General features: G+C 45.6%; 1 protein-coding gene across 1 annotated transcript in view; it reads right to left on the bottom strand.

Annotated features, from left to right (window-relative positions):
• The window catches only part of LOC124779529 (formin-like protein 14), a 189,695-nt gene that overhangs the window by 78,165 nt on the left and 84,474 nt on the right, over positions 1-27,056 (bottom strand). Inside the window, exon 3 of the mRNA XM_047253717.1 lies at positions 15,864-15,936. Coding sequence (XP_047109673.1) covers positions 15,864-15,877 — 14 coding nt within the window. The 5' untranslated portion in view covers positions 15,878-15,936. The remainder of the gene's footprint in view (positions 1-15,863; positions 15,937-27,056) is intronic.

The raw sequence follows: 27,056 nt of genomic DNA, 5'->3' as shown, positions 1-27,056 counted from the left end.
CATTATTATTATTTTTTTCATTTAAGAATTCTTTGTTCCCCCGATTCAACAGTCACCATAAACCTTTGTTTTATTTATCCTCAACCAAAATTATGTGAAACGTAGCTTGCTAGTTAGATACAAGAGTTCACCTACATTACTTATTTTCGATAAATGGGCGATGTCACCTGCGAAGATATCATTTAACCGCCAGTGTACTTTTTTTTTTAATTTACTTACTTTAGAGGCATGCCCATACAGACACCTCAGTAGCTACTGTCAGTTATGATGATACTAACTCGAGGACAACGCAACACCCAGACGACACGTGGTCGGGAATCAAACCGGGACCCCTCCGGTTAGCAATCCGCTGTGCTGACCGTGCAGCTACGGATACGGAAATTCCCCAATGTACAGTTTTACTATGGTCTTAACTTGTATCTCACTTACAGGAGTCCCTTCGACGTAGAAGCTACAGAACCTTTCCTATAAGGTACAAGCTTGCCTTTCTTTTGAGTCAGCCGTCTTCTGCCAACTTTCAAAATGGTTCAAATGGCTCTGAGCAGTATGGGACGTAACATCTGAGGTCATCAGTCCCCTAGAACTTAGAACTACTTAAACCTAACTAACCTAAGGACTTCACACACATCCATGATCGAGGCAAGATTCGAACCTGCGACCGTAACAGTCGCACGGTTCCGGACTGAAGCGCCTAGAACCGCTCGGCCGCCGCGGATGGCCTGTGAGCTTTGATGCAGACCGCCACGAATTCCTCTCCTGAGCCAACCTTTTCATCTCAGCTAGCACTTGCAGTCTACGTCCTCAATTATTTTCTGGATGTATTCCGATGTCTGAGTTCCTCTAGTACTATGGAAGTTATTCCCTGATGTCTTAACCGATGTCCTATCATCTTGTCTCTTCTTCTTGTCAGTGTTTTGAAAATACTCCTTTACTCGCCGATTCCGTGGAGAACCTCCTCATTCCTTACCTTATCTGTCCACCTAATTTTCATCATTCTTTGTAGCACCACATCTCGTATGCTTGTATTTTCTTACGTTCCGGTTTTCTCACAGTCATCACTGCTTTATAACCTTTTAAGTATGAGTTTGTCTTTCATTACCTACTTCGATTTTAATTAAAGGTAACATGGAGTTTTGGCGACATTCTTCCCACCCAGCCTGCCCAGAATGACGCGCATGCTAGCAAGTCCCTTTTGGGATTCGGGACGGCGCGTCGACCCCGGATCGAATCCGCCCGGTGTGCCAGCCGTCGTAATCGCGGTTTTTAGGTGGATGCCCACTTCCCATTAGGTGAACACCGGGCTAGCACCCATGTCCAGCTCAGTTACACCGAGTCGCAAACAATTAGAAAACTTTCGCACTGTTTCACAGACATAACACAACACGTGGCCACTTGGAGTACACAAATTCCGTCCCGGTAGGTAATGGTGTGGCGATACGAAGGGCTTCCGACCACCCACTGCCATTAACAATACCAATTACGATAATTAATACGTCGATCCTGTGTAGATACGGGACACAGGCAAAGGAAAAAGAAGAAGGTGACATACTGGTAGTCTTATCAAGGTGTTTCTGGCGATTAGAGACGCTGTCGCTAATGCATGTACACTGTTCAACTACCTTTTCATTTAACGGTAGCAAAGCGGCCTCTGGCCAGTGCGATGGGGATTCGCGTACGATGGGACAATGAATTCTCGACCAGTAAGTGGACGTACGTACAGGTCGGTGATTCCGCCTCCCCCCCCCCCCCCCTCCCCCTTTTGTCTTGTGTGAGCCCCTAATGGGAGTGCATCGTCTTTGTAAGATTTCTTCAGGAAAACACTTTGCGTGCTGTGTTCTAGTTTTGGGCTTGCTGCACGTTATAAGATTACGACTTGTCAGCCTTTGTTTGCAAAATGATCGTTGCATCACTGCAGGATGTAACGCACGAGTATATAATATCTTTCATCCCAACGCAGTTTTCATCTACACTGCATTAAGGTGTGAAATGACCGATCAACCAAAAACTGTCATGATGTCATTGTGGTCCGTTTCTGCTGCATTTTCCTCAGTTTACTGGTTTTAGTGTATTTGTCGTAATAGTTGAAAGAAGTTTGGCTGCAATTGTTAACGCAGTTTTCCAAGTTAGTGATTGCATTTGAAAATGCCTACCCAGTGCGTCGAAACTAGTAATGTAACCTTTTAAAAATTTTATTGTTTTAGTGACTGTAGCTTGACGACCGTATGTGGTGCCAAGCGTTTTAAATTTCATTCTGTCGCCCTTCTAGATAACAGTTATGTCGAAATACACAAGTTTATATTTTGGTGCACTGTAGCCATTGCTCAATCTCATTTGGATGTGCGGTAAGGAAGTATACTCTTCGGATCATTTGCGTATGTGCTTGCGAGCCTTATAGTTGCGTTGCACACCAATACTTCCGGAGTGACTTGCCTTTTTATTCTGCCTGGGAGCCCTGGTAGATCTCGTCCAGAGTGAGCGTGCCGCCAGGTTTGTATGTACGATTCTTACAGCGTCGCCACACACTGATAATATGCAATAATTATTTGATTAAATATCGTATTGTGGTAAGTTAATAGTAATAATGTCTTGGGTTAGCACATCTGTGTGATCTCATTCATTATTAACGCACCGGTAAGTTTTCGTAGCAATAATTGTTTTAAATACTGTAGTGTGCTAACTGTATAGGTCTAAGGTGTGTCTTTGGAATTGTATCAGTCTAAATTACATTAACAGCGATGGCCATATTCAGATTTTCCGGCGATTAATGTAAGAGATTTATAGTAATATTGCATATACTAATAATATTGCAGAATTTATTTTGTGTGTGTGTGTGTCTGTGTGTGTGTGTGTGTGTGTGTGTGTGTGAGAGAGAGAGAGAGAGAGAGAGAGAGAGAGAGAGAGAGAGAGAGAGAAATCTTATGGGACTTAACTGCTAAGGTCATCAGTCCCTAAGCTTACACACTACTTAACCTAAATTATCCTAAGGACAAACACACTCACCCATGCCCGAGGGAGGACTCGAACCTCCACCAGGACCAGCCGCACAGTCCATGACTGCAGCGCCTCAGACCGCTCGGCTAATCCCGCGCGGCTGATTTATTTTGTTTGGATATGTCAATTATAATCATGTCTTCATTCCACTTGGGAGTGCTTTTTCCCTGTCACCCGCCCATAAGCACTGATCTTGACGGCTTCATTCTGATTTGTCCAGTGAGAATGGAGGAAGGGGAAAGTAGTGGTTGGCGTTTAAAGTGTTAGCAACGTTTATCCGCAAAGTCATCCACAGATTTCCGCAGGTGACTGTGTAGGCGACTGTGAGTTGTGTGTATTGAACTGGGGACGTAGAAACGTCGGAGAGTCTTCGTCCCGCCGTAGCCCTCAGTGGTTCACAACCCCACAACAGGCCAAAGCAGTCCACCCACCCCACCGCCGCCCCGCACCGAACCCAGGGTTATTGTGTGATTCGGCAGCCAGTGGAAACTCCGCCCCCCCCACCCTCCCCCACCCAGGAAACGTCTCACACCAGACGAGTGTAACCCCAAATATTTCCGTGGTAGAGTAATTATGGTGTACGTGTATATGGAGAGTGTTTATGCAGCAATTGGCGACATAGTGTAACTGAGGCCGAATAACGGGAACCAGACCGCATTCGCCGAGGCACTTGGAAAACCGCCTTAAAAATCGTCCACAGGCTGGCTGACACACTGGGCCTCGACACTAATCCGCCGGGCGGATTCGTGCTGCAGACCGGCACTCCTTCCCGCTCCGGAAGCAGCGCGTTAGACCGCGCGGCTAGCCGGGCGGGCTTGATTGTGAGTTACTACTAGTCGGTTGTGCTGAATGAATGATCTGGTAGCGGTGCCTTTAGTGCCAATAACCAGGCTGGTCGCGTCGGAGATGATTACACAGACAAACTGTTCAAATAATGCCAATTTCTCTACCATTCCTGAGGGGTGGTTTGGCGTATTGTTGGGGAGACGTGGAGCTCTCTCTTTCGTGACCAGGGATTGAGTGGTGACCGCAGCCGCTGGAGGAGTTCAGCACGCTACCAGCATGTCACCTGGATAATTTGACATACAATGTCCGGCGAATGCAGAGGGTTGGGGGTTGGTGGAGGAGGGGGGGGGCTAGTTCCTGGAAATGCTGGTATGTGTTTGAAGCACTCTTTGATATTTCCACCGATGTATCGTCATCCATATCGTCGCCATTACCGAGGGCCGGAGGTCCCTCGCTTGATGTAGCAGCATCGATATAGCAGCTTCAACGATTGTTTGCCGCCAGCAACCAAGCCGGAGATGATTACACCTAAAAGTATAATCGTTCTCGGCCTTTGCTGGGGGGGGGGGGGGGCAGTGTGCAGTGTACACATCTCTACACCACATGTTGGAGTTTGAGGGGTGGGCTATCCTGCAGGCGACATACCTTTTACTAGTGAGCTTTCTGGGTGCGTATTTTGTAGTGCTGTGCTGTGCACACAGTATCTTGGCTGGACGGATCAGAATTTTGCTACGATTTCACACAATCTAGTAACGCAGTGGTGACTTGGTAAGGTTTATCACGCTTTAGTATTTCCTATACATACTGTAGCTCTGGTTGGAAATGGTAAAACAGCAAATCTTAGAAAATGTCCTACGGTCGTGACTATTTCTATCCACTTGGTCCGTTTCTTACACACACGAGTAATAAAGTGGTGGCTTACGAATGATAAATAGATCGGGCCCAGGCTGCACTGTGACTGACTGAGAGCAGAACGGTGACGACGCGACGCGATGCGACGTTGACGCGACGTCGCGACACGACACTACGTCGCGACACGACGTGACACTGTTACACGACGTCGTGGCGTGACGCTGTGACATGACGCAACGCCAAGGTGACGTGACGTCGAGAGCGGCGGGTTGGAACTCGCGAGAAATGTAGAATAATACGGAAAATTGTGGAACAATGAGAGTACTTACATATCTGCATGACTGTGGCCTCTACTTGTGCCTCAAATGACGTGATATTACACTGTTATTAACAAATAGAGTTCGAGTGACATGACGTAACGTTATTTGTTATTAACAAATGCACAAAGCTGACCCTCTCCGTTTGCTGCCCAGCTCCAGAATGAGCGCCAGTTATAAAAGATGAAGATCAGATGGGGAGCTTCAACAACAATGATGGATAATTCGGGATCATGCTGCATTGTGACTAACTGAGAGCATTGTGTTGTCGAGAAGAGCACGAGGGACCTCTTGTAATTGGATAAAATATGAAAAAAAATGTGGAAAAAATCGTAAAATTGTGTAAATACAGAAAAAAATACGAAAGTAGGTGAATAATACTTAATAACGGGGAAAATATGAAAAAAAGGTGGAAATATGGATAAATATGTAATATTGGAAGATAGAAAGTATGTAAAATTGTGAAAGAATAAAGGAATTAAATATCTGCCACGGAGTGGTCACTGCCCGTGCCGTAAATGAGGTAATATTAATTTGTTATTAACAAACAGACCTTGATGACACGACTTGACATAATCTGTTATTAACAAATAGGTACAGCTTACAAATTCTTCCAGAGGTGTGCAGCTCCGGTGTGAACCTACCCACTTCTGTCCCAGTTATACAACATGAAGACAGAAAGGGGGTGTTTGAGCCTCATTGGTTCATGGTAGGAGAGGGGGAAGGGAGGGGTGGGGGTTCCCTGGGTGACCTTTATCAAAATGGTTCAAATGGCTCTGAGCACTATGGGACTCAACTGCTGTGGTCATAAGTCCCCTAGAACTTAGAACTACTTAAACCTAACTAACCTAAGGACATCACACACATCCATGCCCGAGGCAGGATTCGAACCTGCGACCGTAGCGGTCGCGCGGTTCCAGACTGTAGCGCCTTTAACCGCGCGGCCACTCCGGCCGGCTTGACCTTTATCAATTTCCACTGGTTCCCTGGGAGGGGGGGGGGGGGGAGGGATGTCCTTGAATACATGTCACCAAAGTAGGTAACCTGACATCGGACGTCCTCATCAGTGACCTTACGATAAGACAGTTATCTCAACCCAAATCGGTTTTGATAATGTACTTATGATCTGTCCATTTTTTTTTTTTGGCTTTGCCTTTCCTGAATCTATGGTTACCTACACTGCTTTAATTACTGCTTTTTAAATGTAATTCCATTTATACCTCATAACCACAACACCAATGCTTCCACATAGTTCACTAGATACTGCCTCAGAAAATTTCTATTAGGTCTCAATATTTCTTCGTTTGTAATTATTATATTTTTGTTTTAATACTTTTAAAGTTATTTTAGTCTACTTTCCGTCTCTACTAGACTACGACCCGAATCCATACTAGTGGAGCGTATGCTTTTCAAATATTTGGTTTCTAAATCTTTGTCTAATTAATATATTGTCCACTTCATATGTGAAATTCTTTAATTTCAAAGTGATTTTTAAAGATATTGTTCACTAAAATGAGGTTCTTCCCACATCCCATGTTCTCCAACAAACGTAACATTGTTGCTCTCGCTTACTATGGTGTTCAAACAATTCGAGCTTATCAAATTTTCATCCCTTTTCGCGTACAAATTCGTCAGCTGGCAGGAACTGGCATACCCTCTCCTGCCTTCTCACTATCAGCTTACGGCTTGCTTATGTAAAACTTCTACAATTCTGGTAGGCGTAAACTTCATTTCAGTCACGCCTTTAACGCTATAAGCCGCTTATAGTTCTTTTAATTCGCTTCACTAATCCATTTGAAGTCCACCTATCTATCTCTGTGTTAAGATTTTAGAGTGTTCCCGAATCTTTTCAACTAGCCATTTTCCATTTTTCAGATAACGTGCCCAAGTAGAAAGAGTTCTTACAAATATCAAACTTCCAGTATTCTGGGCCTAAGTTCGTTGAATGAAAGCCCTTTTGTTAATAACCTCGTCTGCACTGTCTCCACCGGGAAATCCGAACGAGCGACAACTTTACAATCGAAAAAAAAAGTCAAAGGGATAAGTTATCATGAGAAGTTTTTTAAAAATGTATCCAAGAAGACGAATTTCTCTTTCCTTTGTAATCTGATTATCTCTATATTTCTCTTTTGCGTTGCCAGTTCCTTAGCCAGGAGAGCAACTTCTAGTTGCGAACGTCAAGGCAGTATTCGATAGTGGAGAACTGTTTTATATGTAGACATTGTCCTTTGTTGCCAAAGCCTCATGGTAACTTTTGGTAAGGCATTTCTACATGTTTCTACATTCCTGCTGAAAATCAAGTCTTAACGGTTTTCAAAAGATAATATTTGCTTATGTGAGTTATCTTTTAGTTGAGATACTTCCACATTTCTGTGAGACACTCCTGTCAGATAGACACCTGCGTTATCTCTGACAAATCTGAGGTTATCTGGGCTGCAGCTGATTCGTTACGTATTTATAAACACAGGAGGGATCCAGTCCTGAAAAACTACTTATATCGTATTAACGTTATTTTGTTAAATATCGTCACCATTACCTCATTTTTAACTTACTGAAGCAATAAAATCATAACAGGCGTCTGTTTCAGGCAGCAGAATTTTAAACAGATATCGCGAGGTAAACGTGTTGCACAAGTTAGGTTTGTACCTTATCCTTGAGGCATTATTATGCGGACTCTTTACCATGGCAGGTTTCAGTGAAAAAAAAAATGGCTCTGAGTACTATAGGACTCAACTGCTGAGGTCATTAGTCCCCTAGAACTTAGAACTAGTTAAACCTAACTAACCTAAGGACATCACAAACATCCATGCTCGAGGCAGGACTCGAACCTGCGACCGTAGCGGTCTTGCGGTTCCAGACTGCAGCGCCTTTAACCGCACGGCCACTTCGGCTGGCGGGTTTCAGTGAACACTATTTTGAACTATGACGGCTAGATGTCAGCCCTGAACTATTGCGTTTACGACACTGCCAACCTAAGGAAGCAATTGGAGAGTAGCCTTTACTGACTGCTTTGTGTAATTCGCTTTGCTATGGATTGTGAATTAATCGTGGTTTTCGTATCGCATTTTGAAATCAGTGAAGAGGCCAATTCTGGTCCATCACGGAGGAGGGGGTTCGAGTACGTTTCTGACAACATTGAAAGGGTCGGTGATACCTACGACAGTGTGTCAGTTCTTCTTTTAGAGAGCACTGAGAAAGGGTGTAGACTACGAGCACTGCAAGTCGGGGCTTGTTCCCCCTCAACCCTGCTCAGCTCTCAAGAGTGTCTTACGTTCTCGTTTGTTTGCGCTCGCAGACCAGTGCCACGTTACAAAGTCCTTACTAGATACTATCTGTCGAAACAAGCAAAAATAATACACTACTGGCCATTAAAATTGCTACACCACGAAGATGACGTGCTACAGACGCGAAATTTAACCGACAGGAACAAGATGCTGCGATATGCAAATGATTAGCTTTTCAGAGCATTCACACAAGGTTGGCGCCGGTGGCGACACCTACAACCTGCTCACATGAGGAAACTTTCCAATCGATTTCTCACACACAAACAGCAGTTGACCGGCGTTGCCTGGTGAAACGTTGTTGTGATGTCTCGTGTAAGGAGGAGAAATGCGTACCATCACGTTTCCGACTTTGATAAAGGTCGGATTGTAGCCTATCGCGACTGCGGTTTATCGCATCGCGACATTGCTGCTCGCGTTGGTCGAGATCCAATGACTGTTAGCAGAATATGGAATCGGTGGGTTCAAGAGGGTAATACGGAACGCCGTGCTGGATCCCAACGGCCTCGTATCACTAGCATGTCTGTAACGGATCGTGCAGCCACGTCTCGATCCGTGAGTCAACAGATGGGGACGTTTGCAGGACAACAACGATCTGCACGAACAGTTCGACGATGTTTGCAGCAGAATGGACTATCGGCTCGGACACCATGGCTGCGGTTACCCTTGACCCTGCATCACAGACAGGAACGCCGGTGATGGTGTACTCAATGACGAACCCGCGTGCACGAATGGCAAAACGTCATTTTTTCGGATGAATGCATGTTGTGTTTACATCATCATGATGGTCGCATCCGTGTTTGGCGACATCGCGATGAACGCACATTGGAAGCGTGTATTCGTGATTGCCATACTGGCGTATCACCCGGCGTGATGGTATGGGGTGCCATTGGTTACACGTCCCGGTCACGTCTTGTTCGCATTGACGGCTTTTTGAACAGTGGACATTCCATTTCAGATGTGTTACGACCCGTGGCTCTACCCTTCATTCGATCCCTGCGAAAGCCTACATTTCAGCAGGATAATGCACAACCGCATGTTGCGCATCCTGTACAGGCCTTTCTGTATACAGAAAATGTTCGACTGCTGCCCTGGCCAGCACATTCTCCAGATCTCTCACCAACTGAAAACGTCTGGTCAATGGTGGCCGAGCAACTGGCTCGACACAATACGCCAGTTACTACTCTAGATGAACTGTGGTATCGTGCTGAAGCTGCATGGGCAGCTGTACCTGTACACGCCATCCAAGCTCTGTTTGACTCAATGCCCAGGCGTTTCAGGGCCGTTATTACGGCCAGAGGTGGTTGTTCTGGGTACTGATTTCTCAGGATCTATGCACCCAAATTGCGTGAAAATGTAGTCACATGTCAGTTCTAGTATAATATATTTGTCCAATGAATAACCGTTCATCATCTGCATTTCTTCTTGGTGTAGCAATTTTAATGGCCAGTAGTGTACGAAGCAGCGTATGAGGTTTGATACAAATGCAAATTCGATGTGAATTCTGCAGGGGTTGGACAAAAATACGTAAACAAAGCGAGTAATGCGTGTTTGAAGATAAATTCAGATGTTGGCCAAGACTTCAGGACGCGCTGTTGTATTTGGCGGCGAACGGCGGTCGTGCAGCGTTCCCAACACGTTGCGAGTTGGAGTCATGGTCAGAATAGTGTTCTGTGTAGTTGCGAGCGCGTTATGTGGGAGACAGTGAATTCGAATGTGGGCAAATTATTGGTGTTCGTATGGTGGGTGCTTGCGTAACGAAGGTAGCCGGGGTGTTTGGTGTTTCAAGAGGCACCGGGTCGGAGAGCTGTACCGCATACAGGGTAACGGGAAAGACATAATCAGCGAAGTTACAACGCGGACGAAAGAGTGTGTTGAGTGCTCGCGGCGGACGGGCAGTGAAGAGGATAATGACGAGAAAATAAAAAGCTGCAAACGTCACTGCGGAACTAAATGTCGCAGTCGACAACACTGCCAACACCAAAACAACGTGAAGGGAGCTCCATAATTAGGGAATTACAGGGCGAGACGTAACTCCAAAACCACCCATCAGTGATGCAAATGACCGTAGCGGGAAAACGTAGTGCTGAAGCCATAAAATTTGGACTACGTAGCAATGAAAGAAGGTCATTTGGTCAGATGAGTTTCGTTTCGCAATGTTCCCAACATTTGGCAAAGTAATGTCTGAAGAGTGTAACATGGTCGGGGATTGGACGATGATTCAGGCAGCCACGTCGTGATGCACACTTGGTCTGGGGGCCCTCGTTCTGTCAATGGTCTTGCCAAAGAGGGTGGAGGAGCGGACAGAGGTTCAGGGCATTCTCATGCCCTTGGAGTGGTAGCTGCCCTTAAAAGGCGGAAGAATCAGCAATGATCAACGGCATGAGGATCTAGAAGACAATGGAAACCACTGAATTAAAGACACATAATGTGTATCCACAGGACATATGACCTGTAACTGAAAAAGTATCATGAAGTTCTCTCCTTTGGCAAAAGGTTCCGGACTAGTCCCTCATTCGTATCTCCGGAGGGGACTGCCAAGGGGGAGGCGGCCATGAGAAAAGGTTAGAACGTGGTAGGGAAGCTAGAAAATCTGAAAAGGGATATGCTGAGGCTCAGTGTAGATACAGTGAGCGTCCGTCAAGTGAAATGGAAAGAAGACAAGGATTTCTGGTGAGACGAGTATAGGATAATAACAACCGAAGAGGAAATGGTATAATGGGAGTAGGATGGGCAGAGAGTCAGTTACTGTGAATAGTTCAATGATAGGGTTGTTAAAAACAGGAAGGACAGAGAATCAGTTCAATACAATAGTTCAGGCATACATACCGACGTTGCAAGCAGAAGATGAAGAGATGGAGAAAGTATATGAGGATACTGAAGGCGTAATTCAGTATGTAAAGGGAGATGAAAATCCAATAGTCGTGGGGGATTGGAACGCGGTTTTACGGGAGGAAGGACTAGAAGAAAGGGTTACGGAAAATATGGGCTCTGTAGTAGGAATGAGAAAGGAGAAATATTAACTGAGTTCTGCAATAAATTTCAGCTTGTAATACCGAATATTCTGTTCAAAAAGCACAAGAGGAGGAGGTATAGTTGGAAAAGGCTGGGAGAGTCAGAAAAATTCGTAAATAAAGAACTGTAAGATATAGGGAAAGACGGGTAATATACATTATGTACAAGAGCCAAGAGGGAATGTTAAGACTGAAAGACCAAGAACGAAGAGCCCGGATTAAAGACGTTCTAAGACAGGGACGTAGCCTTTCGCTTCTACTGTTAAAACTATACATTGAAAAAGCAATAACCGAAGTAAAAGAAGGGTTCAAGAGTGGAATACAAATGCAAAGTGGAAGGATATCAATGATGCGGTTGGCTGATGACATTGCTACCCTGAGTGAAAGTGAAGAAGAATTACAGGATCAGTTGAATGGAAGAACAGTCTACTGAGTATAGAATAGGGATGGCGAGTAAATCGAAGAAAAGCGAAAGTAACGAGAGAAACGTAACATCTGAATTGGGGATCACGAATTAGGCGACATGAACGAATTCTGCTACTTAGGCAGCAAAATAACCCATGACGGACTGAGCAAGGAGGATATAAAAAGCATACTAGCACTGGCAAAAAGGACATTCCTGGCCAAGAGAAGTCTGCTAGTGTCAAACATTGGTCTTAATTTGAGGAAGAAATTTCTGAGAATGTACGTTTGGAGTACAGCACTGTACGATTGTAAAATATGGACTGTGGGAAAACAAGAACAGAAGAAAAGCGAAGCATCTGAGATGTGGTGCTGTAGACAAATGGTGAAAGTTAGGTGAACTGTATGGAAAGGAGTGAGGAGATCTGTGCAGAATCAACGAGGATTAGAATGATAGAACATCTGTTCAGACATCAGGGAATAACTTCCATGGTACTAGAGGAGCTGTAAAAAGTCGATAGAGGAAGAGGTAGATTGGAATATATCAATCAAATAATGTACGACGTATGTAGTAATTGCTACTATGAGGTGAAAAGGTCGGTACAGGAGAGGAATTCGTGGCGGGTAGCATCAAACCAGTCAGACGACCGATTATTAAAAAAATATAATTGTATTCAATGGCGGCCTATGGTTACTCTAAAGGGTCGCATTACTGTCAAGTATTACGTGACCAATCTGGCCGAATAGGTCCTTCCCATGGAAAAACTTTTGTTTCCCAAAGGCGATGCTGTGTTTCAAGACTACAGGGCACTTTTTCACACAGCTCGCATCATCCACGACTGGTTTCGTGGGCACAAGGAAGAACTGTCTCATTTTCAGTGGCCACCAGTCACCAGATCTCAAAAGTACTCAGGCTTTGTGGTCTACTGTGGAGAGAGGGGTGCGTCATTGCCAATCACGTGCATCATCGTTACCTGAATTTTCCACTATTTTGCAGGAAGGAAAACCATACAGGATGTGTATCAATTCATCACGAGACGACTGGAAGCTGTTTTGAATGCCAACGGGTTTCATACATCACATTAAGACTCTGTAATGTATTATGTTGTTGTTGTTTCCATTTTTTGTCCACCCTGTGACGCGGCACGTTACTTTTGTACCGCCCTGCCAATGTCCAGCAATGTTCATTTGTCTAGCTAAAAGCTGTCGTAGAAAATACTAGACCACTACTGTCTATTGCAGGTCGCAACATATAGAGAATTGTACTGAAATAAAAGTTTTAACTTGGCAATGTAAATTTTCAGGTGTATTCTTACGATAAAGATCACAGTTAATACTGCGAAGTCCAAACTAAGTGGCAACACAATGTAAAGTTCACACGCACACTACAATCACACACGTCGCCAGTTTATGGTATTTACTCCCGTTACCGAAGTTAATAGAGTTCACCGGATCGTTTAGTTATGAAAATGCTCGCTCTACACGTAATACCTGTTCCAGTCTTAGATCGCACAACACGCCACGCGGTTTTAACTAACAGTTAAAAGCAATAATTTTGATATTCCGTCCGAAATTCCACACGACTTCCACTATACTGTTCACTTAAATATACTTTGTACTACTTGACTATGGATGCACTGTGTATGGGTCAGCGAGGCCTTCGTATCTGAAGATTCTTGACGCAGTACACCATGAGGGTATCAGGCTGGCTACTGGTGCCTTCCGTACCAGTCCCATCCCCAGCCTGTGTGCTGAGGCAGGGGAACCGCCGCTCGCCATCCGGCGGAAACTCCCCATGGTGCGACGGGTGTGTCAATTCCTTGCCTGTCCTACCTCCCCTGCGTACCCTACTGTTACCCGACCGCCTATGGAACGTCTCTTTTCCAGTCGTCCAAGGGCAACAAGACCATTTGGGATTCGTGCCAAGCACTTGCTTGAGTCCCTTGGTGTGGAGCGTGTGGCACCCCAACGCCAGGATTTTATCCGCCTGCCTCCCTGGTTGCTCCAGAGGCCCAGCGTCCTTTTAGACTTGTCAGAGTACCGGAGGAGCTGCACTCCTGCGTTTGTTTTTACCTCCTTATTTTACGACATTTTAAACCAGCATCCCGACCATTACCAGTATTTACGGATGGCTCTAAACAGGGGGACTCTGTTGGTTGTGCTGTTGTTTTCCCTGATCGAGTCGTCAAGTTACGGCTTCCTGCGGCGTTTATCATCTTTGATGCCGAATTGTCTGCGATCTTGCGGGCATTGAAGCAGATGAGATGTGTTCCCAGTCTTAAGTTTCTCATCTGTTCTGACTCCCTGAGTGCCCTTCAGACCATGCAACACTTGTACCCAGCGGATACGGTCGTCCAGAACATCCATGATGCCCTACTCCACCTGCAACGACAGGGAAGGAGGTTTCTTTCTGCTGGGTTCCGGGGCACGTGCGTATTAGGGGAAACGAACTGGCGGACGTGGCTGCCAAAGATGCATGTTCCCTCCCTCACGTTTTTGAATGTGCCGTCCCCGTCCATGCTGTTACCTCCCTTTTGCGTTTTCGTGTTATGCGTCAATGGGAAGAGGAGTGGCTGGCAGTCGGTGAAAATAAGCTGCGTTTGGTCAAGGCCACCACGTGGCTATGGCGTACGTCCTACCAGTCATGCAGGCGGGTTGAGGTTCTCCTCACTCGCCTCCGCATCGGGCACAGTCCCTTAACGCACGGTTTTTTACTCCGGCGGGAGGACCCCCCAATCTGCAGTGCTTGTGGCGTCCAGATTACTGTCCGCCACATTTTACTTGACTGTCCTTTATTCTCTGACCAGAGGGCGGTGGTTTTCTTGCCACCGGATTTGCCCTCTATTTTGCAAGACGACGCAACGACTGTGGTTAAGGTCTTACGGTTTTGTGTCCTGTCCAATTTGTTGCCTCGGATTTTAGGGAGAGGATTTTAATGTGCTGCTGGGTGACTGGCTCACCCAGGCTTTAAGTAAGAGGTCCGCCAGTCACGAGTACCTACTTGTTTCACTTCGATTGCTGTTCTCTTTTCCTTGTGTTTCCTTTCCTTTTTTAGTGCGTTTCTTCTCCTCTTGTTTTGCCTCTGTATGTGAGGATTTGTAACTGCGTCAGGTCTGTGTCTTTTACCCGTTCCCCTTGTTCGCTGTCCGTCTTCGTCCCTTCACTGCATGTGTTCCTGTTTCTATGCGTTTGGGCGCTGATGACCACGTTGTTTAGCGCCCGAAAACCTCAAACCACACACACACACACACTGTACTACTTCGCGAACTCGTAATTAGCATTTTTCCGCGATTTTACAGTACTTTCGTCGGAGCTGCTTTCAATGAGATGTTACTAGTTCGAACCCTCAGCCCCGACTTACTTAGATCACACCAAAGGCTTCGTTCCCAGCATAGACTGGCGCGAGCCTGCATTTTTCTGTTCGGCTGATATTACAAACAGCAAATCAGGTTGCAGTATTATCCCGCGCTAACTTCAATGACCAATCATAGTAAAACATTTCTTTCAATGGTAATTGCTAAATAAATAAATTTAGAAAAGTATCAAAAATAAAATTGCTCCTTCTGAAATTACCGATTAATTTGTTTTTTTTTCCTTTATTGTAATTTTAAACACCTATACAGGCGGGCTGTCAGCAGCATAGTACGCTACTCTTCAGCCTTAAGTGGAACAATAAACAGGACAGAGAGGTGATATATACAATACAAAAAACGGCGGGCAAGAAATGGAGATACAAAAAACAAGAAACAAGAAGCCGTTCACGTTGGATGAAAAAAAACACTAACACTTGGAGACACGGCGCCCGATTAATTTGTGTTCTACTCACGATTTATTAGTACCATAAACTGACTGCACATTAAATTATAGTAAATCCCCTGTATAGTTTAACTGGTACTTCGTGAATAAACAAAACAATTACTTCTGTTCTTCACTCATACAACACTCACACTGCTAATTAGTACACATATAAAACAATTATAATTATGCAAATACATTAAATATTAATCATACATAACATTACAACATTGTTTTGACTACGACTGCTAGCACTGTCCGCCAACTGCTGACCTCTGCCGCCTACTGGTACAACTACGTGCAGCTCTGTAACTCAGGTCCATGTCAGCTGGTGACATCTGTCGATGACTCAACCCCCTGGACATCAATGGTACGCTAAAATGGCTAACACTGTTTAATATTTGTGGCTATTCGCAGTTACTTACGTGTTACAGAGCATGATGTAGTTGCTTCTCCTTCTCCGGGTTCTCTCTTCGTCGGTGAATTAAAACGCGACACCTGTGGACAACATACAACAAATCACTTTCCAGCCACAAACAGCAATATCGTCGCTAGTCTACAAGCTACAACCAGCAGTAGATTTCCTGTAATGTAATTCTACGTCTACGTACAGGGTTATTACAAATGATTGAAGCGATTTCACAGCTCTACAATAACTTTATTATTTGAGATATTTTCACAATGCTTTGCACACACATACAAAAACTCAAAAAGTTTTTTTAGGCATTCACAAATGTTCGATATGTGCCCCTTTAGTGATTCGGCAGACATCAAGCCGATAATCAAGTTATTCCCACACTCGGCGCAGCATGTCCCCATCGATGAGTTCGAAAGCATCGTTGATGCGAGCTCGCAGTTCTGGCACGTTTCTTGGTAGAGGAGGTTTACACACTGAATCTTTCACATAACCCAACAGAAAGAAATCGCATGGGATTAAGTCGGGAGAGCGTGGAGGCCATGACATGAACTGCTGATCATGATCTCCACCACGACCGATCCATCGTTTTTCCAATCTCCTGTTTAGGAAATGCCGAACATCATGATGGAAGTGCGGTGGAGCACCATCCTGTTGAAAGATGAAGTCGGCGCTGTCTGTCTCCAGTTGTGGCATGACCCAATTTTCCAGCATGTCCAGATACACGTGTCCTGTAACGTTTTTTTCGCAGAAGAAAAAGGGGTCGTAAACTTTAAACCGTGAGATTGCACAAAACACCTTAACTTTTGGTGAATTGCGAATTTATTGCACGAATGCGTGAGGATTCTCTACCGCCCAGATTCGCACATTGTGTCTGTTCACTTCACCAGTAAGAAAAAATGTTGCTTCATCACTGAAAACAAGTTTCGCACTGAACTCGTCCTCTTCCATGAGCTGTTGAAACCGCGCCGAAAATTCAAAGCGTTTGACTTTGTCATCGGGTGTCAGGGCTTGTAGCAATTGTAAACGGTAAGGCTTCTGCTTTAGCCTTTTCCGTAAGATTTTCCAAACCGTCGGCTGTGGTACGTTTAGCTCCCTGCTTGCTTGATTCGTCGACTTCCGCGGGCTACGCGTGAAACTTGCCCGCACGCGTTCAACCGTTTCTTCGCTCACTGCAGGCCGACCCGTTGATTTCCCCTTACAGAGGCATCCAGAAGTTTTAAACTGCGCATACCATCGCCGAATGGAGTTAGCAGTTGGTGGATCTTTGTTGAACTTCGTCCTGACGTGTCGTTGCACTGTTATGACTGACTGATGTGAGTGCATTTCTAGCACGACATACGCTTTCTGGGCTCCTGTCGTCATTTTGTCTCACTGCGCTCTCGAGCGCTCTGGCGGCAGAAACATGAAGTGCGGCTTCAGCCGAACAAAACTTTATGAGTTTTTGTACGTAACTGTAGTGTGTCGTGACCATATGTCAATGAATGGAGCTACAGTGAATTTATGAAATCGCTTCAATCATCTGTAATAGCCCTGTATATGTCAGATTTCTAAAAGCCACTGTGAAGTGCTTGGCAGAGGATACGTTCTATAACACTATGAATTATGGGGTCTTCCCGCTGCAATCGCTTACGGGGCCTTGTGGGAACAATGACTGCTGAAATGAATGGTCACGCAGCCTTTTACGGTAGAAGCAGGTGACGGCCGGTAACAGGAGGATATTCTCAGCTGCAGAAAGGAAATGTATCGAATGTTTTAGTGCTGTTGTCATCAACCACACCGTGAGAGAAACTGTGTGTCTGTGCTAGGAAACGATACGTGGGCAGCTCGGTGACAATGAAAGACTGAATCACTGGTAAGGTGCTCAGGTCCACTGGATGCTCCATAAGATTATTTGAAGGCTATGAGGACTGTTGTTTAAGCTTTAGAAAATATGGCGTCATACGGAAAGTGTATAACGTTTGCAACATTTTCGTCGCTTTGGATTTAACGCCGTAGTGAAGGCAGCGGAGGCAGTTTGAAACAGTTGTGACGTGTATGGGGAGGGCACCATCGAAGAAATCGCGTCAGAAAACAGAATTGTCATTTAAAGTAAGATCGTTATGACGTGAATTACTCGCGACATTCAGGAAGACCGACGGTCTGTACGCTTTACCACTATGGTTCACGTCACTTTACTTGATAGCTGGTAAATGTAATAAACTGCGACGATTTTACCTTCGACACTTATATTCACCTTCGACACATACATTCAATGCACAAGACTGGTAAGCTGCGAAAAAAAAATAAATAAATAAAAAATTCGGTTTGAGTCCCGGTTTGGTATAAATTTTCAGCTGGCCGTGGTTGTTCATCACAATGCATACTTGGCGTATTTCAACGGTTTCCACTGTTGACATTCCCTGTCTTTGCCTCTTCACTTATGTCAACTCCTCGACCCATTCGTTTTAGTCATTTAATCTATTTCAGTACGATAGAGATAGTATATTCTCCATGAGCTTGGATGGGCATCCTTCGAAGAAAGAAGATCTTTCTACCAAGCGCTATCAAAGACGTTTAGAGACTCAGCAATTGCAACAGATTGCAGAAAGATTCTACTGCCTCCACCGTTTTTCTTGCGTAAGGACCGCACAAACAAATTAAGAGATACTGGAAATCGTACCGCTGCACATCAAAGAAGCCCCAAACTGAGGGAATGAACGTAGGGGAGCAATCCTACACCGCCCTTCTGGGCAAGGTCCAAGTGGACGTGGTTTACGATTGCCTTCTTCCGACCTGGTATGAAATGCGATCTCCACATGTGCATCTACATGATTACTCTGCAATTCACAATTAACTGTCTGATGGAGGTATCATCGAACCACCTTCGCCGGCCGCGGAGGTCTAGCGGTTCTAGGCGCTCAGTCCGGAACCCCGCGACTGCTACGGTCGCAGGTTCGAATCCTGCCTCGGGTATGGATGCGTGTGATGTCCTTAGGTTGGTTAGGTTTAAGTAGTTCTAAGTTCTAGGGGACTGATGACCACAGATGTTAAGTCCGATAGTGCTCATAGCCATTTGAACCACCTTCCAGCTATTTCCATACTATACCACTTTCAAACAGCGAGCTGGCTTAAATCTTTCCGTGCTAACCACTATTTTCTCATATTATTACAATGATAATTTCTCCCTATGTAGATGGGCACAAACAAAATATTTTCACACTCCGAGAGGAAAGTCGGTGACCGAAATTTCATTAGAAGGTCCTGCCGCAACGAAAGACGCCTATGTTTTAATGATTGCCATCCCAATCTACGACCCTTAACATAGACGAATGTAATGTATTGCGAATACATAGAAAGAAGGATCCTTTATTGTATGATTATATGATAGCGGAACAAACACTGGTGGCAGTTACTTCTGTAAAATATCTGGGAGTATGCCTGCGAAACGATTTGAAGTGGAACGATCATATAAAATTAATTGTTGGTAAGGCGGGTACCAGGTTGAGATTCATTGGGAGAGTCCTTAGAAAATGTAGTCCATCAACAAAGGAGGTGGCTTACAAAACACTCGTTCGACCTATACTTGAGTATTGCTCATCAGTGTGGGATCCGTACCAGATCGGGTTGACGGAGGAGATAGAGAAGATCCAAAGAAGAGGGCCCGTTTCGTCACAGGGTTATTTGGTAACCGTGATAGCGTTACTGAGATGTTTAACAAAATCAAGTGGCAGACTCTGCAAGAGAGGCGCTCTGCATCGCAGTGTAGCTTGCTCGCCAGGTTTCGAGAGGGTGCGTTTCTGGATGAGGTATCGAATATATTGCTTCCCCCTACTTATACCTCCCGAGGAGATCACGAATCTAAAATTAGAGAGATTAGAGCGCGCACGGAGGCTTTCAGACAGTCGTTCTTCCCGCGAACCATACGCGACTGGAACAGGAAAGGGAGGTAATGACAGTGGCACGTAAAGTGCCCTCCGCCACACACCGTTGGGTGGCTTGCGGAGTATAAATGTAGATGTAGATGTAGATGTACCATATCCCTGGCACTCTCTCCCGTATTTCGCAATAATACCAAACGAACAATACCAAACGAACTACCCTTCTTTGAAATTTTCGATGTGTTCCGTCAATCCTGTCTGATGCGGATACAACTCCAAAAGATGATGAACAAACGTAATATAGGCAGTCTCTTTAATAGATCTTTTGCATTTTCTTTCTGACAATAAATCGCAGTCTTTGGTTCGCTGTCTCCACAGTTGAAGCTATTTGTAGTTGTAATCTCTGAGTGTTTAGTTGAAGTCACAGCCTTTAGATTCGTGTGATTTATCGTGTAACAGAAATCTAACGGGAGCCTTTTAGCACACGTGGGGATGATTTCACACTTTTCGTTATCTAGAGTCAACTGTCACATTTCGTACCATACGGATATCTTGCCTAAATCACTTGCAATTGGTTTTGATCATGTGATGACTTTGCAAGACGGTAAATGACAGCATCATCTGCAAACAATTTAACCCTGTGGCGCATGAGTTTCACTGCAGTGGACAACTTTTAATGGTCAATTCACTGGCTTTTTCAATCAGTCGTGAGGCTGAATACGCATGCAGGACACAACTCCAGTAGGGAGTGCCCATTGCAGTGAACTGTGTGCATTTGCAGTCTCAGGACTGCTTGAAGATGCCAAAGCAGCGACCATTAACAGGTGTCCAATGTAGTGGACGCTACGCGCCACAGGGTTAAGAGGGCTGCTCAAATTGTCTCCTAAATCGTTTAAGTAGATCAGGAACAGCAGAGGGCCTATTACGCCATATACTAATTCTCTTTCACTTGATGACTTTACGTCAGGTACTATGAAGGCGAATTTTCTGACAGAAAAATCACAAATATAGTCGCAGAACTGAGACAATACTCCGTAGGCACGCAGTTTGATTGGAAATATCATGTGAGGAACGGTGTCAAAATCCTTCTGGAGATCTAGAAATATCGAAACAATCTAGAAATATCGAAACAAACTGAGATCGCCTGTCAATAACATTAATTACTTCGCGGGAATAAGGAGCTACTTGTGCTTCACAAGAACGATTTTTTCTGAATCCGCGCTGTGTGTCAATAGACCGTTACCTGAGAGATGATTCTTGATGTTCGAACACAGTATACGTTCCAAAATATCACTGAAAATCGGCATTCGTGATATGGGTCTGTAATTCAGTGGATTACTCGTATTTCTTTTCTTGGGTGTTGGTATGACTTGTGCAACTTTCCAGTCCTTAGGTACGAATCTTTCGACGAGCATCCGTTTGTATATGGTTGTTAAGTATGGAGCTATTATAACAGCATGTTCTGAAAGTAACCTGACTTTTAGCCAGGTGTAGTGAAGTATGTGTCTGTGCTGTATGGAGGATTGCGATGAATGCTCGTGTGGCGTTGTGTTGTTGTGGGTGAAGGAATAGGGTGAAAGCCGGTGTCGGCACACACCCTGCTCTCGAATAACAAGCGGCCGAGCTTAACGCCCCATTCGACGGGTGATCAACAGTTCCACATGCCCACACTTCATGAGACACTGCGGAGAACGTTGGAAATTTAATCTAGGACATTGGTTGGCGCAAAGATTGCTGGTCAGGAACTTGACGCCTCCACTTCTCCTCCCCTTAGCAGTCGAATACTGGCAGTAAAAATTTTCCACCACCAGGATTCGAACCGGCTTGACTGTGAGGCAAGCGTCACCGCACAAACGTGCGTTTGCGATCTTTTTGTTGTTCTTTTTTTCTTGCATTTTGTTCGTTATTGTTCGTTGACTTGGTCGTAGCGGACGTCACATTACACCCGTTGAAGTTCGTTGTTGATTCCTTGACTCACAAGGAAACCTCCCCATCGCACCCCCTCAGATTTAGTTAAAAGTTGGCACAGTGGATAGGCCTTGAAAAACTGAACACAGATCAATCGAGAAAACAGGAAGAAGTTGTGTGGAACTGTGAAAAAAATAAGCAAAATATACAAACTGAGTAGTTCATGCAGAAGATAGGCAACATAAAGGATTATATGAGCTTAGGAGCGTCGTGGTCCCGTGGTTAGCGTGAGCACCTGCGGAATGAGAGGTCCTTGGTTCAAGTCTTACCTCGAGTGAAAAGTTTAACTTTTTATTTTCAGACAATTATTATCTGTCCGTCCGATGCGAGGTAACTGCGCCGTAGTATGGGGACGCTACACCTAAACAAACATCCAAACACTCGACGTCAGTCGACTACAGCGCACGGAAGAGAGAGTATTCCCGCTAACGAGGCTCCCTGGCTGGCAGTTGAGTGTTCGCTACTTTGGACGAGAGTGCATTAAATACGTGAGATGTATTCCGACTGTGAAACTGTTCCATTCATTTGTTACAGTTTACGTGACAAACTCTTATGCTTTCATCATTTCTTTGGGAGTGATTATCACATCCATAAGAAAACCAAAATCGGGCAAGGTGGAAGAATCTTTTTACCCATTCGCCAAGTGTACAAGTTAGGTGGGTCGACAACATATTCCTGTCATGTGACGCACATGCCGTCACCAGTGTCGTATAGAATATTTCAGACGTGTTTTCCTGTGGAGGAATCGGTTGACCTTATGACCTTGCGATCAAATGTTTTCGGCTCCCATTGGAGAGGCACGTCCTTTCGTCTACTAATCGCATGGTTTTGCGGTGCGGTCGCAAAACACAGACATTAAACTTATTACAGTGAACACAGACGTCAATGAACGGACGGATCATAACTTTGCGAAAATAAAGACTGTAAACTTTTCACTCGAGGGAAGACTTGAACCAAGGACCTCTCGCTCCACAGCTGCTCGCGCTAACCACGGGACCACGGCGCTCTTGAGCTCACGCTATCCTTGATGTTGCCTAACTTCTGCATGGACTACTCAGTTTGTATATTTTGCTCATTTTTTTCGTAGTTCCACACAACTTCTTCCCGTTTTCTCGATTGATCTGTGTTCAGTTTTTCAAGGCCTATCCACTGTGCCAACTTATAACCAAATCTGAGGGGGGGTGCGATGGGGAGGTTCCCTTGTCAGTTGTTTATTACCGAGACCAGCCAGCTCTCTCTCTCTCTCTCTTTTTTTTTTTTTTAAAAAATCTCATTTTTATCTCATTTTTGTTCGCTTTCGTTCGTTGCATCTGCTTGGGGCGGACGTCGTAAGACATCAGTTTAAGTTCGTTGTTGATCGATTAACTCAGCTTTTTATTACAGAGGGGAGCTAACTCTCTGACCGAACACGCTGAGCTACCGAGCCAACTGCGATCTCAGCCGCCAACTGCGATCTCAGCCACAAAGGCGGGTACTACAGAGGCCTATAGGCAGTTGTTTTCCTCTTAGGGAAGGAAATAACTAGCAGTGATGTAATAGTTTGTCAAGTATGTATGTAAATGTGGGAAAAGCAAAGGCAAAAGCATCGACGGAATGCTAATCGGTGACGCAAAGTGACTGTCCTTGAGAGACACGCAGCATCCTGCGGAAGAAGCAGGTGACGTCCGGTGATGGAGGGATAAGCGAAGCTACAGAAAGGAAGCGTGCTGGCGCACAGGCAAGCCGTGAGCGGTCGCGAACGGAACTCCTGTGGGTCGGTCTGAACGGGGTCCCCCACGCTCCTGGAGAACGCTTTGATGTTCTGCACGGCGGCGGAGCAAGCAACGAGGCATCAGATACACTTCAAGTCCCCGGGAGCAGCACGAGCGATAGCAATCTGTCGTGAGATACAGCGCAACGTCTGAACAGCGGTGCTCGTACGTCGCAGCACGACTGTGACGGCAAACACGAGGCCCATTGAGAACTACACTGCCGAGGCACGAACACAAGAGAGAACTTGTAGGAAGTTGCTTTTATTTTGCCGAACAATTCCTATGACTCACTGCTTCGGGACGTCACACTTGCGGTCGTCTTCATGTGGTGCTGCTGTTTGCCAGTAACGGCATCAACCTCCAATCTCTGGGAACGCTAAGAGGACTAAATTCGCAAAGATATGGAGAACAAGTGCTAGTAAATGAGGGATATGTTTCTTATTTTCCGTAACAAGTTTTCCTATAACTAGGCATTATTTACATGTTTTCATTAGGCTACAATAAGTATTATCTCCGCCCCCGGTAGCTGAGTGAACATCGCCTTCCTCCTTCGAGTGGGGCCGCAAGCAATAGAACCACGGATACTACTTCTCCCAGATACGACATATTATCCCCGAACAAAGACAAACGCAGTGACTTGGATTCGAGGTTTGACTGTGCGTTATCTTTTCCGAGACGGCAGTAAGGATGTGCTCGACTTTTGGGCCTTACTACAAGAACATCATTCACAGCTTATGAGACATCCGAGATATCGAACATATTACGCAAATTTTTTAGGGAGTGCCTTGCTTGATCCCCCACCCAGTTGGGGTGTCCCGGATAGGAGAATGTAATTATTGTCTATATTTATCAGAACAAGAAAGGACCAGGACAGTAAGGGGATCCACCACCACACGTGAAGACATACCCGACACCGACGCGAGGTATAACGGGATTAGCGAGGTACGCGCCCAAAAGAGGAACGTGGTCCGTTATTGTTTTGTACTGACAGAAGCAGGATTTTTTTTTTCATTATTATGTAAAAAAAAGGTCCACTTATTTACGTTTCCCAGAAATACACTCCTGGAAATGGAAAAAAGAACACATTGACACCGGTGTGTCAGACCCACCATACTTGCTCCGGACACTGCGAGAGGGCTGTACAAGCAATGATCACACGCACGGCACAGCGGACACACCAGGAACCGCGGTGTTGGCCGTCGAATGGCGCTAGCTGCGCAGCATTTGTGCACCGCCGCCGTCAGTGTCAGCCAGTTTGCCGTGGCATACGGAGCTCCATCGCAGTCTTTTAACACTGGTAGCATGCCGCGACAGCGTGGACGTGAACCGTATGTGCAGTTGACGGACTTTGAGAGAGGGCGTATAGTGGGCATGCGGGAGGCCGGGTGGACGTACCGCCGAATTGCTCAACACGTGGGGCGTGAGTTCTCCACAGTACATCGATGTTGTCGCCAGTGGTCGGCGGAAGGTGCACGTGCCCGTCGACTTGGGACCGGACCGCAGCGACGCACGGATGCACGCCAAGACCGTAGGATCCTACGCAGTGCCGTAGGGGACCGCACCGCCACTTCCCAGCAAATTAGGGACACTGTTGCTCCTGGGGTGTCGGCGAGGACCATTCGCAACCGTCTCCATGAAGCTGGGCTACGGTCCCGCACACCGTTAGGCCGTCTTCCGCTCACGCCCCAACATCGTGCAGCCCGCCTCCAGTGGTGTCGCGACAGGCGTGAATGGAGGGACGAATGGAGACGTGTCGTCTTCAGCAATGAGAGTCGCTTCTGCCTTGGTGCCAACGATGGTCGTATGCGTGTTTGGCGCCGTGCAGGTGAGCGCCACAATCAGGACTGCATACGACCGAGGCACACAGGGCCAACACCCGGCATCACGGTGTGGGGAGCGATCTCCTACACTGGCCGTACACCACTGGTGATCGTCGAGGGGACACTGAATAGTGCACGGTACATCCAAACCGTCATCGAACCCATCGTTCTACCATTCCTAGACCGGCAAGGGAACTTGCTGTTCCAACAGGACAATGCACGTCCGCATGTATCCCGTGCCACCCAACGTGCTCTAGAAGGTGTAAGTCAACTACCCTGGCCAGCAAGATCTCCGAATCTGTCCCCCATTGAGCATGTTTGGGACTGGATGAAGCGTCGTCTCACGCGGTCTGCACGTCCAGCACGAACGCTGGCCCAACTGAGGCGCCAGGTGGAAATGGCATGGCAAGCCGTTCCACAGGACTACATCCAGCATCTCCACGATCGTCTCCATGGGAGAATAGCAGCCTGCATTGCTGCGAAAGGTGGATATAAATTGTACTAGTGCCGACATTGTGCATGCTCTGGTGCCTGTGTCTATGTGCCTGTGGTTCTGTCAGTGTGATCATGTGATGTATCTGACCCTAGGAATGTGTCAATAAAGTTTCCCCTTCCTGGGACAATGAATTCACGGTGTTCTTATTTCAATTTCCAGGAGTGTATTTTCTTTTATAAAGGTCACCGTCTTTTATATATATATATATATATAAAAGAATGCTAGAAGCAGTTTATGTTTGATATTGTTACACCATTATGTAAAAAAAAAAAAGTGGTCAGCGTGACAGAATGTCAATCCTAAGAGTCCGGGTTCGATTCCCGGCTGGGTCGGAGATTTTCTTCACTCCAGGATTGGGTGTTGTATTGTCCTAATCACCATCATTTCATACCCATCGACACGCAAGTCGCCGAAGTGGCGTCAAATCGGAAAAAAAAGGTTGGTAGAGCACTTTCTCGCGAAAAAAAAAAATCAAAAAACAAAAAAAAGTGGTCAGCGTGACAGAATGTCAATCCCAAGGGCCCGGGTTCGATTCCCGGCTGGGTCGGAGATTTTCTTCGCTCAGGGACTGGGTGTTGTGTTCTCCTAATCATCATCATTTCAACCCGAATCGACGCGCAAGTCGCCGAAGTAGCGCCAAATAGAAAGACTTGCACCCGGCGAACGGTCTACCCGACGGAAGGCCCTAGTCACACGACATTTACAATAAGTATTATATCTGAAACTTCCTGGCAGATTACAAATGTGTACCGGATCGAGACTCGAACCTCAGGCCGTTGGATTTCTACTCCTTTCAGAGTATGCTGATAGACTAGTTCCATACTTAGCAATAATATACAATCGTTGTTTCGACGAAACATCCGTATCTAAAGACCTCGAAGTTGCACAGGTCACACTGATACTCAAGAAAGGAAATTGGGAGTTATTCACTGAATTACAGATCCATATCTCTGACGTCAGTTTGCGGTAGCATTTTGGAGCGTACACTGTGCTCGAACTTATGAATTACCTCGAAGAAAACGATCTATCGACAGTTAGTGAGCCCGGTCTCAGAAAATATTGTTCTTGTGAAACACAACCATTTCTTTACTTACACGAATTAACGACTGCTATCGACAGGGGATGCAAACTGATTCCACACTTTTAGATTTCCAGAACGCTTTTAACATTTTCCTTACAAGAGATGTCTAATCAAACTGCGTGCGTGCGTCTAAGTTGTGAGACTGGATTTGTGATTTTCCGTCAGAAAGTCACAGTTCGTAGTAACTGGTGGAATGTAGTCGAGTACAACAAAGTGATCTCTGGCGT

This window comes from Schistocerca piceifrons, chromosome 1, assembly GCF_021461385.2.
Source record: "Schistocerca piceifrons isolate TAMUIC-IGC-003096 chromosome 1, iqSchPice1.1, whole genome shotgun sequence".
Taxonomy (NCBI): domain Eukaryota; kingdom Metazoa; phylum Arthropoda; class Insecta; order Orthoptera; family Acrididae; genus Schistocerca; species Schistocerca piceifrons.
Note: the sequence above shows the minus strand (reverse complement) of the source record. Positions and strands in the feature narration are given on the sequence as shown.